The sequence below is a fragment of the Heloderma suspectum genome, chromosome 7, assembly GCF_057233095.1.
Source record: "Heloderma suspectum isolate Gila_16-S chromosome 7, 16-S_ref, whole genome shotgun sequence".
Classification (NCBI taxonomy): Eukaryota; Metazoa; Chordata; class Lepidosauria; order Squamata; family Helodermatidae; genus Heloderma; species Heloderma suspectum.
The window spans coordinates 6439652-6454351 of record NC_139464.1 but is presented as its reverse complement, the minus strand read 5'-3'; the positions used below and the strand labels follow the sequence as shown (position 1 = coordinate 6454351).

Genomic DNA, 14700 nt, shown 5'->3' with positions numbered 1-14700 from the left:
ACGCGGCAGCGTCAGTGAGGCCACACGAAGCCTGCGATGCGCAGAAGGGACGGGATTTGTATCCTGCCGCGTTCCCTCTTCCGGAAACCCGAGGCGGCTCACGTTCTCCTCCTCTCCATTTCATCCTCTCCCACACCGGAGGTCTTCAAGATGACGCCGGGCAGCCGTCTGCCAGTGATGCTTTTACTGTTATTTATGTATTTTATTCGTTGTTGTTGCACCTGCACCCCGCCTTTTCCCCTCTCGCAAGGCACCCGAGGCGGCTCACCCCCCGCCCCTCCCCGCGTCATCCTCACGACGACAGCCCTGCGAGGTGGGCTGGGCAGAGGGCGCGCGCCCGGCCGAAGCCCCCCGGCTCTCCCGGGCCCCGGGCCGGCGCTCTCGCCGCGGCACCGCGCCGGCTGGCGCGGGGGCCCCGGCGCGGATGCTCCCGCGCGCGCAGGCCTGGTGGGGCGGCGCCCCTCGCCGTGGCGGCCGACGCGCCTGGGGGGCCCCGCGGCGCGGCTCTCCCGCGCCTGACTTGCGGCGCCGCGCGCCTCCGCCCCCCCCCGCACGCTCCCGCCCCACGGACCAACGAGCACCGCGCGAACGCAGGGGCGCTGAACAGAGGAAGGAAGGGAAACCCGACGGGGCGAACTACAGTTCCCAGGAGGCCGCGCGGGCCGCCCGGGCGTCCTTCCGCCGGAAGGGGGCGACGGCGTTTCCCGGCAGGCCCTGCGCCGCGCGCTCCCTCGTTGCCGCGCAACGGCCTGGAAACAAGATGGCGCCGCCCGAGCGGCCCCTTCCCCCTTGAGAGCCCCTCGGGGAGCGCGGTTGTTCGGGGCCGCGGGCAGGCCGCGCCCCCCGCCCGCCCGCCATGCGCCCCCGCGGCGGCCCCGCGGGCAAGAGCGGCGTCTGGGGCGCCCATGGCGGCGACGAGAGCGTGCCGCGCTCCTGGGCGGCCTCGCCGTCCGTCACCTTCTCCCTCCTCCTCAACCGCTTCGACGAGCGGCCCCCGCGGGACCTCGACGGGGAGGGCCCGGACGACCAGCTCAGCCAGGAGGAGGAGTTCGTGGAGGACGAGGAGGAGTCCACCGAATCCGAGCCCGAGCCGGAGCCCATGGAGGTGCGGCAGCGCCGGCTGGGCCCCCCGCCCCACCCGTCTGTCCCTGTGGCGAGGGTCGGCCCCGGGGGGGGCGGGGCTGCGGGATTCTCGGTTTTGAGGGGCCGCGCTACTCGGATACTTACGGGAAGGGATAAGGTTCCCTTGGACAGGCGCCCCTACAGGGAGCATTACGGGACCGCTGCGGCTTTTGCGGGGTAGCACTGTTAATTACAGGAAGGGTGAGGGTCCCCTGGGACAGCGCCCCCCCCCGGGAGAATTACGGGAATGCTGTGTTTGTTGGTGGTCGCGCTACTCGGATACTTACGGGAAGGGATAGGGTTCTCTTGGGATAGGCGCCCCTACAGGGAGCATTACGGGAGTGCTGCGGCTTTTGCGGGGTCGCACTGTTTGGTTAATTACAGGGAGGGTGAGGGTCCCCTGGGACAGCCCCCCCCCCCGGGGAGAATTACGGGATTTATTTTTGTTTTTTATGTATTACATTTCTATACACTGCAGCGCTCTGGGTCAGTTCATACCCACTGAAACCATAGAATACAACACGATAAAATATAATACAGAAGTTTAGAGGTTTAAAACAACAGTGCAAAGTAAAGATGAAAACCAAAGTAAAACCTAGCAGCAGTGCAAACGTTTAAAATACAGTAACAGATTTTAACCCCTTCATGGATCACTGCCTTGTTGTGGCGAAGGGGCTTGCGTAACTCAGTGAAGCCATCAGCTATGCCGTGCAGGGCCACCCAAGACGGACAGGTCATGGCAGAGAGTTCTGACAAAATGTGGTCCACTGGAGAAGGAAATGGCAACCTACTCCAGTATTCCTGCCAAGAAAACCCCATGGAACGTATCACAAGGCTAAAAGATATGACGCCAGAAGATGAGCCCCTCAGGTCGGAAGGTGTCCAATATACTACTGGGGAAGAGCAGAGGGAATTTCCAAGTAGTGCCAGAAAGAGTGAAGCGGCTGGGCCAAAGCTGAAAGGACACTCAGCTGTGGATGTGTCTGGTAGTGAAAAGAACGTCCGATGCTGTAAAGAACAATATTGTTTAGGAACCTGGAATGTCAGATCAATGAATCAAGGTAAGCTGGAGGTGGTCAAACATGAGATGGCAAGACTGAACATCGACCTCTTGGGAATCAGCGAACTAAAATGGACAAGCATGGGCGAATTTAATTCAGGTGGCCATCATATCTACTACTGTGGGCAAGAATCCCTTAGAAGAAATGGAGTAGCACTCATAGTCAACAAAAGGGTGGGGAAAGCAGTACTGGGGTACAATCTCAAAAACGATAGAATCATCTCAGTACAAATCCAAGGCAAACCATTCAACATCACAGTAATTCAAGTCTGTGCCCCAACCACTGAGGCCGAAGAAGCTGAGGTTGATCGGTTCTATGAAGACCTACAACACCTTCTAGAACTAACACCAAACAAAGATGTCCTCTTCATCATAGGGGATTGGAAAGCTAAAGTAGGAAGTCAAGAAATCACCGGGATAACAGGCAAGCATGGCCTTGGTGTACAAAATGAAGCAGGACAAAGGCCAATAGAGTTTTGCCAAGAGAACACGCTGATCATAGCAAACACGCTTTTCCAACAGCACAAGAGGCAACTCTACACATGGACATCACCAGATGGTCAATATCGAAATCAGATTGATTATGTCCTTTGCAGCCAAAGATGGAGAAGCTCCATACAGTCAGTAAAAACAAGAGCTGGAGCTGACTGTGGCTCAGATCATGAGCTGCTTCTTGCAAAATTTCGGCTTAAACTGAAGAACATAGGGAAACCCACTAAACCATTCAGGTATGACCTCAATCATATCCCTTATGCATATACAGTGGAGGTGAGGAATAGATTTAAGGGATTAGACCTGATAGACAGAGTGCCTGAGGAACTATGGATGGAGGTCTGTAACATTGTTCAGGAGGCAGCAACTCAATCCATCCCAAAGAAAAAGAAATGCAAGAAAGCCAAGTGGCTGTCTGATGAGGCTTTACAATTAGCTGAGGAAAGAAGGGAAGCGAAAAGCAAGGGAGAAAGGGGAAGATATATCCAACTGAATGCAGAGTTCCAGAGAATAGCAAGGAGAGACAAGAAGGCCTTCTTAAATGAACAATGCAAAGAAATGGAGGAAAACAATAGAATGGGAAAGACTAGAGATCTTTTCAAGAAAATCGGAGATCTCAAGGGAACGTTTTGTGCAAAGACGGGCCTGATAAAGGACAAAGAAGGCAGGGACCTAACAGAAGCAGATGAGAATAAGAAGAGGTGGAAAGAATACACAGAATAATGATTCTACAACCTGGGTGCCACAAGAGAAAAGAACCTCTTCTTGGTAGCACCAAGACCCCCACCTTACTTCCGGGGGGGGGGGTGTCTTCCGGAGAAGGACCCCAAAAGTTGGTTGTTTTCAGGGTGGCAGCCGGATCCACACTACTTGGACAAGGATGAGAAGAGTCGGGAATTCTTTGGTGGAGGCGCCTCTACGGGAATCATAGAATAGTAGGGTTGGAAGGGGCCTACAAGACCATCGAGTCCAACCCCCTGCTCAATGCAGGAATCCAAGTCAGAGCATCCCCGACAGATGGCTGTCCAGCCTCATCTTGAATGCCTCCAGTGTGGGAGAGCCCACCACCTCCTTAGGTCATGGGTTCCATTGCCATATTGCTCTACCAGTCAGGAAGTTTCTCCTGATGTTCAGCCGGAATCTGGTTTCCTGTCACTTCAGCCCATTAGTCTGTGTCCTGCACTCTGGGATGATCGAGAAGAGATGCTGTCCTTCTTCTCTGTGGCAACCTTTCAAGTACTTGTCAAGTGCTATCCTATCTCCCCTCAGTCTTCTCTTCTCAAGGCTAAACATGCCCGGTTCTTTCAGTCTCTTCATAGGGCTTTGTTTCCAGTCCCCTGATCATCTTTGTTGCCTTCCTCTGAACCCTCTCCAGTTTGTCTGCATCCTTCTTAAAGTGTGGTGCCCAGAACTGGACACAGTACTCCAGATGAGGCCTAACCAGTGCTGAGTAGAGGGGAACTAGTGCTTCCCAGGATTTGGAAGCTATGCTTCTATTAATGCAGCCCAAAAGAGCATTTGCCTCTTTTGCAGCCATATCACATTGTTGGCTCATCTTCAGCTTGTGATCTACAACAATTCCAAGATCCTTCTCGCTTGTAGTGTTGTTGAGCCGCGTATCCCCCATCTTGTAACTGCATTAGGTTTCTTTTTCCTATGTGCAGAACTTGGCATTTCTCCCTATGAAATTTTATTCTGTTGTTTTCTGAATTACTGGAGTTTGTGCTGGATAATTAGGGGAAGGAGGTGTTGGGCGGCGGCGGGGGGGAAATATGGAGACAAATGGGAGGGAGTGGAGCTATCCTTTTGCAGAATTAGGTGGCAGGGGGTAGATGGGTGGGTCTCAGCCAGGAGAAGTGGGAAGAAGGAGGGTCTTAGTAGCAAACTATGTAAAGGGGGCCCTGCTCTTTGGGAAGATGTGCAGCCACGTCCGATCCATGTTTGCTCAGAAGTAAGTCCCTTGTGTTCAGTGGGGCTTTCTCCCAAGTAATTGTGCATAGGTTTAAAGCCACAGTGGTGCTCCGGGAACCGCACATGTGGACTGGAAGGTGGGCAACTCTCTAATCCAATTTTCCCCAACCTGCTGCCCTCCGGAAGTGTTGGATTGCAGCCCCCATCATCCCAGCCAGCATGGCCAATATTACAAACAAGCGTTAGTGAAAAGAGGCTGTGGGGTGGGGAGGGGGCACCAAGTTGGGGACAGCTGCTCTAGCCTGTGTATTGGGAGAAGGCGAATAAGAACATAAGAGCCCTGCTGGATCAGACTGAGGGTCCATCTAGTCCAGCATTCTGTTCACACAGTGGCCAACCAGCTGTTGACCAGGAACCCACAAGCAGGACATGAGCACAACAGCACCCTCCCACCCATGTTCCCCAGCAACTGGTGTAAGGCATGCTGCCTCTGATACTGGAGGTGTGTGATGTTCCTAGTATGAGGGGAGGAAAATGCAGCTACATTCAGTCAGGTGGGGCTGTGGAGGAAGGAGCAATTCAAACATGTAGGTGATACTAGGAATGAATGAAAACATGCATCTACCTTCTGCTCGGTCCTGAGCAAGAGCTCTTAGTTTTAACAGGCCTGAGTTATGCCTTTAACTGGGAAGGAAATTGTAGTGTAGCAGCAAGGGCTACAGCTCCAGCTGAGCCCATGCTTTGCACGCAGAAATTCCTGGGTTCAAGTCCCAATATCTCCAGGTAGGGCCGGCAAAGACTCCTGTCTGGGGCCATGGGAAGCTGCTGGCAGCATAGACGGTACTGAACGAGGTAGACAAATGGTCTTATTTGATATAGGGCAGCTTCTGCATATGCTCTGTTTAACTGCACTTTTAAATGAACACTTCATGGCTTGCAATATTGTTTCCCTGTCAGGGACTATCTCCAAGTGAGGACCTGCTAATGCTAGTGGAGGTTTTTTTGAGGCAGGGGGGTTTACATCATCAGGCCGCACTGCAGGACTTTAAGAAGAGGCAGCAGATGGTTTCTTGAACCAGATTTAATTGAGCAAGTAGTGTCTTTGTGGCCAAGTAGCTGTCTTGGAATGCCACTGCTGTAGTGCTGTTGAAGTTAAACCAGGTGTGGACTTGATCAGTGACTGGATGGGGGACCCCACAGCAGCCTCACAGAGCTAACACGTATCACATACCTATGATATCCTATTGTTTTGTGAACCTCCCAGTGGGCTTTGGCTATTGGGCAGTATGAAATGTAATTAAAAAATAAAATTGCGTTATTAATTATGGCTTAATTAGGCTGGGTAAAATAAAATATTATTGACGTCAGCACTCTCTATTAAGGGCTTTGGCCCCCACTCCCCCTGGCATGGACTCATCTTTCTCCCTTAGCCGCAGCCTGTCATTGCAAAGAAGGGCGAGGCTGCTGGGTCCCCTGCCGGGAAGAGCTGAGGGTTTGCTTTGCCAAGCATAATCCCACTGCACAGGCATGCATCTTTTTCTTTGATTATTTTAGTACCACTGAACTGTGCCTTTCTCTCTCTCTCTCTTTCTCTCTCTCAATCTCTCTCTCTCTCAGGAGGAATTTGATGGTGTGCTGGATGAAGATGCTACTGCTGAAGCCCTGCACAGACTGGGGCGTTCAGCCCCTGGCACAGAACATGTCTACCTTGACCTGTCACTTTCGGTGAGTTAATGTCAAAGAGCATATTCACCAACATCCATATCTCACCCCATTCATGAATACACTAAGAGGTCCGGTCTGTTTCCCACCTCCCAGCTGAGCAGAGCAGAGGAAGCTGCTCCAGCTGGTCTAGGGACTACAGAAGCAAGCAAGCTCCCAGAGAGCGAGTGATCAGAGCGAGCAAACAGGGGGAGCAAACAGGAGTTGGTCATGGGAGCTGCAGTGGCAGAAGAGAGAAAGGAGACAAAGAGGTAAGTGGGCTGGAGGAAGCCCAGAGGGCTGTCGATTTCCTGCTGAGTGGCTGTGAGCTCACCAGGTGCCCCTGAGAGCTTCAATTAATTGGGGGGGGGTGGCCTGAGTACTCCCAGCAGCTGAGTGGTCAGGAAGCTTCAGTTTGTTTCCCACCTCCCAGCTGAGCAGAGCAGAGGATGCTGCTCCAGCTGGTCTAGGGACTACAGAAGCAAGCAAGCTCCCAGAGAGCGAGGGAACAGGGGGAGCAAACAGGAGTTGGCCAGGGGAGTTCGGCAGGGGAGGTCAAGGGGGAGGCCCCTAACATTTTTTTTGAAATTTATTTTTCTTGTTACACTCACTTCCATACCAGTGGGACTCTTGTTTTTAACCTGCAGTGAGTAGAGGAGCAGGCACAGGCTATTCTAGAACAATCAGGAAGCTAGACACAAAAAGGGAAAGAGGCTATTGAAGGACAAGACTCTCCAGTGGTGGTGACCTGCAAGGTATGTGCCATGTTTGTTTTCTTGCCTGAGAACAACATGGCCTACATGTGCAACTAGTGCAAGTTGATCACGCTGCTGGAAGCAAAAGTAAGAGGACTGGAGCGGCGAGTGTTGACCCTTCAGGGAATAAAAGAACACGAAGAGTTCTTGGACAGAACAGTGGAACTACAGCAGCAAAGCAAAGAACAGAAGCTAGAAGAGCAACAGCAAGCTGAGGCAGAAGAGGAAGAAGCTGAGGTGAGGAAAAATGAAGTAGAGGATACTCCTTGGAAAAGGGTGACAGGAGCAGAAGAACTAGAAGACACTCGGCACCAGTGGAGGTAGTGGAACTAGGGAACTGTTTCCAGGTACTTGAGGATGAGAATGGAGGACAGCCTGCAGAGGAAGAATTACAGGGGAACCTGCATGAGAGCAAGCAAGAGGCTGAAGGTCAGCCAAGCAGAGGCGATGAAACCAAGGCCTACAGCTACAAGAAGAGAAGAGGAGTAGTAGTGGGACACTCCTTGCTGCGTGGGATCGAAACCCAAGTATGTCGCAAAGACCCGTGGACTCACCAGGTATGCTGTCTTCTGAGAGGACGGATTAGGGACGTGACTGAAGGGTTGCCTGCACTCATAAAGCCCACTGACAGGTATACCTTTCTTCTCATCCATGTTGGAACAAATGATACCGCAAAGCAGAGCTACAAAGAAATCACATCAGACTTTGAAGCTTTGGGAAGGAAACCCAAGAACTTTGGGGCCCAGAGAGCTTTCTCATCCATCCTTCCAGTAGTTAGAAGAGGGATAGTAAGGGAACGAAAAATACTCCGGGTGAATGACCGGCTACGATGGTGGTACCGACGAGAGAGATTTGGATTCTGGGACCACGGGCTATACTTCCTGGAAGGTGGACTGTTGGCAAGGGACGGGTTGCTCCTCGCAAGGGCTGGGAAGAATGCGTTTGGCCACAGCATGAAGAACTTCATCAGGAGAGCTTTAAACTGAATCCTATAGGGAAGGGAGATGTAAAGTTGGGGGTAACAATGGACGAAGGCTCGTGCACTGCAACAGAGAGAACAGCTCAAATAGCGCCCAATCATAGTCTTCAGACACAGGTAGGAAGAAAGCCAGACTATGAAGCACATGGTTTTCGATGTCTATATACTAATGCCCAGAGTATGGGAAACAAACAGAACGAACTTGAACTCTTAATACAGGAGGGAAATTATGACTTGATGGGTATAACTGAGACTTGGTGGGATGACTCTCATGACTACAATACAGCAATTGAAGGGTATAACTTGTTCAAAAAGAACAGGAGGAACAGAAAGGGAGGTGGGGTTGTACTATATGTTAAAATACTTATCTCTGCACAGAAATACAGGAAGATGAGCTTGGTAGCCCCATCAAGAGCATCTGGGTTAAAATAAATGGAGCAAAGAATAAAAGGAACCTTGTGGTCGGAGTCTACTACCAGCCACCCAAACAAGGAGAGGACGAGGATGAAACTTTTGAAAAGCAAATAACCAATGTTTCAAGGAAGCATGATGTAGTAGTAATGGGGAACTTTAATTTCCCCGATATTTGTTGAGAGACAAATTCTGCAAAACATGGCCCCTCCAGGAAATTCCTGACTTGTATGGCGGATAACTTCCTCCTAAAGAAAGTAGAGGTAGGAACTAGAGGATCGGCTATCCTTGACTTGATCCTAACCAACAGAGATGACTTAGTGGATAAAGTAGCAGTTACAGGAACTCTGGGGGAAAGCGACCATGTTATACTTGAGTTCATGGTTCTAAGGGAAGCAAAAGCCAAGTGTAGCCAAAAGTGTACCATGGATTTTAGGAAAGCCGATTTTATTAAACTCTGAACAATGATCAGTAAGGTCCAATTGGCAAGCGACTCTAACGAGAAAAGGAGTCCAAGATGGGTGGGAGCTTTTAAAAAAGGAAATTCTCAAGGCACAATCACAAACAATTCCAACAAGAAGAAAAGGTGGAAGACAACAAAAGAAGCCAGTGCTGCTTCACAAAAAGCTAAGAGATGATCTGAAAACAAAAAAGAACACATTCAGGAAGTGGAAGAAAGGCCAAGCAACAAAGGAAGAGTACAGGCAGGTAGCACAGAATTGCAGGGATGGCATTAGGAAGGCTAAAGCTGAGAACGAGCTGAGGTTAGTGAGGGATGCTAAAAACAACAAAAAGTCTTTCTTCAGCTATGTGCAAAGTAAAAGACAGAGGAAAGAAATGGTTGTTCAGCTATTAAATAAGGATGGCAAAACGATAACAGATGACAAAGAAAAGGCAGAGGTGCTCAATTCCTACTTTGGCTCAGTCTTCTCCCAAAAGAGGGTCTGTGACCCCCCAGCAAAGGCAAAGAACAGGCTGAAGGGGTAGGATTGCAGCTTGAGATCGATAGGCATATGGTCAAGGAACACCAAATTACTTTGAATGAGTTCAAATCTCCAGGGCCAGATGAGCTGCACCCTAGAGTAATAAAGGAACTGGCAGAAGAACTCTCAGAACCACTGTCTATTCTCTTTGAGCAATCATGGAGGATGGGAGAAGTGCCAGATGACTGGAGGAGGGCTAATGTTGTCCCCTGTCTTCAAAAAGGGTAAAAAAGGAGGAACCTGGGAACTACAGACCAGTCAGTCTGACATCCATCCTTGGGAAAATTGTGGAGCAGATGATAAAGCAATCCATCTGCAAGCACCTTGAAAACAATGCAGTGATGACTCGAAGCCAACATGGATTTGTCAAGAACAAATCCTGCCAGATGAATCTGATCTCATGTTTTGATCAAGTCACCTCCCTTGTGGACTGTGGGAATGCTGTAGACATAATATACCTCGACTTCAGCAAAGCTTTTGACAATGTGCCCCATGATCTTCTGATGAGCAAAGTAGCTCAAAGTGGGCTAGATGAAACAACAATTTGGTGGATCCACAGTTGGCTACAGAATTGGACTCAAAGAGTGCTGATCAATGGGATCTTCTCAAACTGGGGAGAGGTAATGAGCAGGGTACCGCAGGGCTCAGTCCTGGGCCCAGTGCTCTTCAGCATTTGTATTAATGACTTGGAGGAGGAGGGGCAGGGAATGCTGATCAAATTTGCAGATGACACAAAATTGGGCAGGATAGCTAATACCCTGGAAGACAGAACAAAATTCAAAGTGATCTGGATAGACTGGAGCGCTGGGCAGAACACAACAGAATGACATTTCATAGGGATAAATGCCAAGTTCTGCACCTAAGAAAAAGAAACCAAATGCACAGTCACAAGATGGGGGATACGTGGTTCAACAACACTACAAGCAAGAGGGATCTTGGAATTGTTGTAGATCACAAGCTGAAGATGAGCCAACAATGTGATATGGCTGCAAAAGAGGCAAATGCTCTTTTGGGCTGCATTAATAGAAGAATAGCTTCCAAATCCAGGAAAATACTAGTTCCCCTCTCCTCAGCAATACTTAGGCCTCATCTGGAGTACTGTGTCCAGTTCTGGGCACCACACTGTAAGAAGGATGCAGACAAACTGGAGAGGGTTCAGAGGAGGGCAACAAAGATGATCAGGGGACTGGAAACAAAGCCCTATGAAGAGAGATTGAAAGAACTGGGCATGTTTAGCCTTGAGAAGAGAAGACTGGGGGGAGATATGATTGTGCTCTTCAAGTACTTGAAATGTTGTCACAGAGAGGAAGGACAGCATCTGTTCTCAATCATTCCAGAATACAGGACACGGAAGAATGGGCTCAAGTTGCAGGAAGCCAGATTCTGGCTGAACATCAGGAGAAACTTCCTGACTGTTAGAGCAATACAACAATGGAACCCATGACCTAAGGAGGTGGTGGGCTCTCCCATGCTGGAGGCATTCAAGATGAGTCTGGACAGCTACCTGTCAGGGATGCTCTGACTTGGACTCCTACATTGAGCAGGGGGTTGGACTCGATGGCCTTGTAGGCCCCTTCCAACCCCACTATTCCATGATTCTATGATTCTTAGGTAATTCATCACTGTCTCTCGTCCACAACCTTGCAAGACTGTTGTAATATTGAAGAACGTGTTGAATGCCCTTCTGAGCACTTATTATGAATATTGCATGGACGATGTGATAGAGCTCATGCATTTGCAGATCAGTCTAGGTTAGCACTCTGGTCATTTGAAAGATGTGTGCATTTGTTTGTTTCTACCTCTCTCCCGTTCTGCCCTTAAAAAGCTCAGAGTTCATTGCTTAGGTGCCAGGCAGCTCACAGTGTGTTTGGTAGAACTGTGCCTTGGTGTGTCCATGAGAGAAGGCAGGCACAGGGTTACGCATTCTCAATTCTCTTTTCCTTTTTCTTCCCACAGAATCGCAGTTTAAGTGACATTCAAGTTCTCTGCAGATATGTTCATCTTGAGAAGCTAGATCTTTCCTACAATAAAATTAATGGTACGTGGCCAGCACTTTTCTAAACCTCTGGGCTATTAAACCACTTCAAGTAAAAGGAAGAATGTGGTGGAACACACAGCGCTCTTATTACAAAAGCAGTTCTTGACTCTGCTTACGTGGCTCTGCAGAGGGACTGGATTGCCTTGAGAATGATGGGATGGCCACGCTCAAGCTCGTATGGCATTCTCTAATGGAGTATGCCCAGCGACTAGAACGTAAAGATTGTTGTCCAGTTTATTAACTGGAAATAAAATGCAAGCAGCCATCCTAGTTCTGAAGCTGGAGCTAAGACTGGACATTAGGAGGAGACTTGTACTGAGTCAGACCAACCGTCTGTCTAGCCTGCTCCTGTCTGTGCTGATGGGCAGCCCCTCTCCAAGGTTGCAGGCAGATCTCTTTCCTAGACCTGGTGTCAGAAATAGTTTGGCAGAAGATGCCAGGAATTAAACCTGGGAACTCCGGCCTGTGGTCTTCCACTGAGCTGTGCCTCGGGTCAGGTGGCAAGTGCTGGCAAGTGATGTTTCCTCTAGGTCTTAAAGGATTATCATTTATTTACTATGAACATATCAGTCCCTTATTTGCTAAAAAGCCATCAAGACCCATTTATTTATTTTGTTTGTACCCCACTTTTCCACCAAGAAAATGATGCTCAAGGCTTGGCGGCCCTGTCTTCCATAGACGCATACCATTGCATGTTATATTTAATGTAATGCAAATGGTGGAAGGGAGAACAAATTCATGGAGGACAAGGCTATCAATAGCTACTAGTCCTGATGGGCATATGATACTTCCATGATCGGGGCGATATACCTATATACACCAGTTGTTGGGAACATGAGCAGGAGGGGGCTATTGCGCTCATGTCCTACTTGTGGGGTTCCCACAGGCAGCTGACTGGGCACTGTACAAACAGAATGCGGGATTACATGGATCTTTGGTCTGATCCAGCATGGCTGTTTTTATGTTCTGTAGAATATGCTGCGATTTAGCAAGTTCATTTCTAGTTTGTGGTATAATAATTTGCCCTCATCTGAAAAGGCCTGGGGGCAGGGCAGGGGAGCTGACACACGTGCGCGGGCACACAATCACCACTACACAAGTCCTTAGACAAATGTTGTATTTAGTTACCTATCTGTGAGATTTGTATTGAAGTGACCTCTCAGCTTCAGTTTTCCTGTCTGTAAAATGGGAATGATAACACTGTAGCACTTTGGGGAATGAAAGTAATAGTGGTCCCTGGACCTCGTAAGGTCTTGTAATTAATGGAAGAAGGAAATTGCCATGAGTATTTTAAGAGAGGGTGGCCTATACACAGGTCTATGAATATGTTATGGCTCCCTGAAAGTGCAAGAAAACTCACTGTGGAATTAGTTCCAGAGTTCATCTTCCTAAAAGTCTTAGTTTATTTGGTTAAAAAGTAAGTTTCTAGCCCTTATTGTTACCAGTACATGTTTACACATATGTGGACATCACTTGGTGAAATTTCAGGAGCCAGAGGAATTGCTGAGTAAGATTTCCAGTGGGCAGTGCTTTAGTCCCCTCCATACCTATTTCCCTCACCTCATCGTTAGGAGCAGGCATATTTAAAATAGTGAAAATTGCAAGATAAATTATGCAACAGAAGATAAATCATGCCAATCTGCTCCATACAACTGAGCTTTTCTGATCACAGGGTGGTTATTTATTTAGCCCAGCAAGTCCATGCAGTTGCACCATTCAAATTAAGGCCAATACTGGCATTGGGGTTCATATATTTTGCTTTATTCTTCATTTTCTCCCCCCACCCCCACCCCCCATGTTCTTATTTCTTGTTTCCAGATGTCTCCTGTGTCAGTTACATGCCTTACTTGTTGGAACTGGATGTTTCCCATAATGAGCTAACCACATACTTTGACTTCATACCACCTAAGAATCTCCAAGTAAGAAACAAAATACAACTTTGTGGGCTGTATTTCAATTCAGGACAGCTAAATACAGCTAGCTAGCCAAATAAACTCTACGTCACTCAAGAAATATAAATGGCAAGTAAGGACAGGAGAGAGAGAGAGAGGTGTCAGATTTTTAAAAAGTATCAAGTTGAGCCTTCCTATTTCTCAGAACTCCTTTGCTTCACCAACAAGTCTTTCTGTCTCTGGGTTGTACATAAGGCTTTTCCTCATCTCATGTCACCTAGTTTTGGGTGAGATTTAACAACTGAATTTTTAAACTTGATAAGCTTTTTCTTAGATTCAGGGAGTAGTATCCAGTGTTAGTCTAGCTTAAGTCTCATTCATTTCAGCAGGTCTACTTTAACAGTGGATACTGCTCCAAATGTGTCATGAATAAACTCTCATCTGTAGACTTTGCTGAGAGCGATTGTTTCTTGCTGTTGATTGCTTGCTTTTCCACCTTCCACCTACCCCCCCCCCGCCCTGCCTTCATGGCTTCCCCACCCGTTCTGTTTTCCCCTGATGTCCTGTTTCCCCAATCAGGTCAAGCAAATGAGCCTTATGGCACTTCCCAAAGATTCTCAGGCTTGCACTTTGGTGAACATCCAGAGAAAGGGAGTCCCAGAATTTTGGGTGAGACTCAGTGTACAAGCTTGCACTTGATGTCCTAGCAATGTTCAGATGGTATTTTTAAGAGGGCACTCTCAGCCTAAAAGATCATGATAAAATGGTTGGGGAAGTTGGGGGCACTTTGCTGTTGATACTGAGTTGCTAGGGACTTTACCAACCAAAATGTTAGTTTTTTGGCCAGTACATGACTTAATAATAAAGTCTTCAGCTCATGTTTTGTGTCTGTGTGCATTCAATGGGTTAGCTTTTAAGAAAGTGAAAGAAAAATCTGGTGGGGGAAAAACCTTGTAATTTGAGACCTGTATTGAGAAATTATTTATTAAAGTGCCTAAGGATGCAGTCCTATGCATGTTTAGACAGAAAGAAGTCCTACAACTCCCAGCATTCCTTAGCCAGCACGGGAGTCCATAGCTGGCTGGGGCATGCTGGGGCCTGTAGGACTTCTTTCTGTCTAAACATACATTATTTATTTTATTTATTAGATTTATTAGCTGCCCATCTCGCTGGCTACCCAGCTAGAATCATAGAATAGTAGGGTTGGAAGGGGCCTACAAGACCATCGAGTCAAACCCCCTGCTCAATGCAGGGATCCAAGTCAGAGCATCCCTGACAGATGGCTGTCCAGCCTTGTCTTGAATGCCTCCAGTGTGGGAGAGCCCACCACCTCCCTAGGTAATTGGCTCCATTGTC

At 48.6% G+C, this 14700-nt stretch overlaps 1 protein-coding gene across 4 annotated transcripts in view; it reads left to right on the top strand.

The window, feature by feature from the left end:
• Positions 1-736: 736 nt before the first annotated feature.
• The window catches only part of LRGUK (leucine rich repeats and guanylate kinase domain containing), a 91369-nt gene continuing 77405 nt past the window's right edge, over positions 737-14700 (top strand). For 2 of the 4 annotated variants that reach the window (XM_084809040.1, XM_084809038.1), the window contains exons 1-5: positions 737-1105; positions 6203-6310; positions 11371-11452; positions 13271-13371; positions 13924-14013. In XM_084809040.1, the coding sequence (XP_084665166.1) occupies positions 857-1105; positions 6203-6310; positions 11371-11452; positions 13271-13371; positions 13924-14013 (630 nt within the window). In that variant the 5' untranslated portion in view covers positions 737-856. The remainder of the gene's footprint in view (positions 1106-6202; positions 6311-11370; positions 11453-13270; positions 13372-13923; positions 14014-14700) is intronic. The other 2 variants (XM_084809041.1, XM_084809039.1) reach the window with 1 other exon arrangement.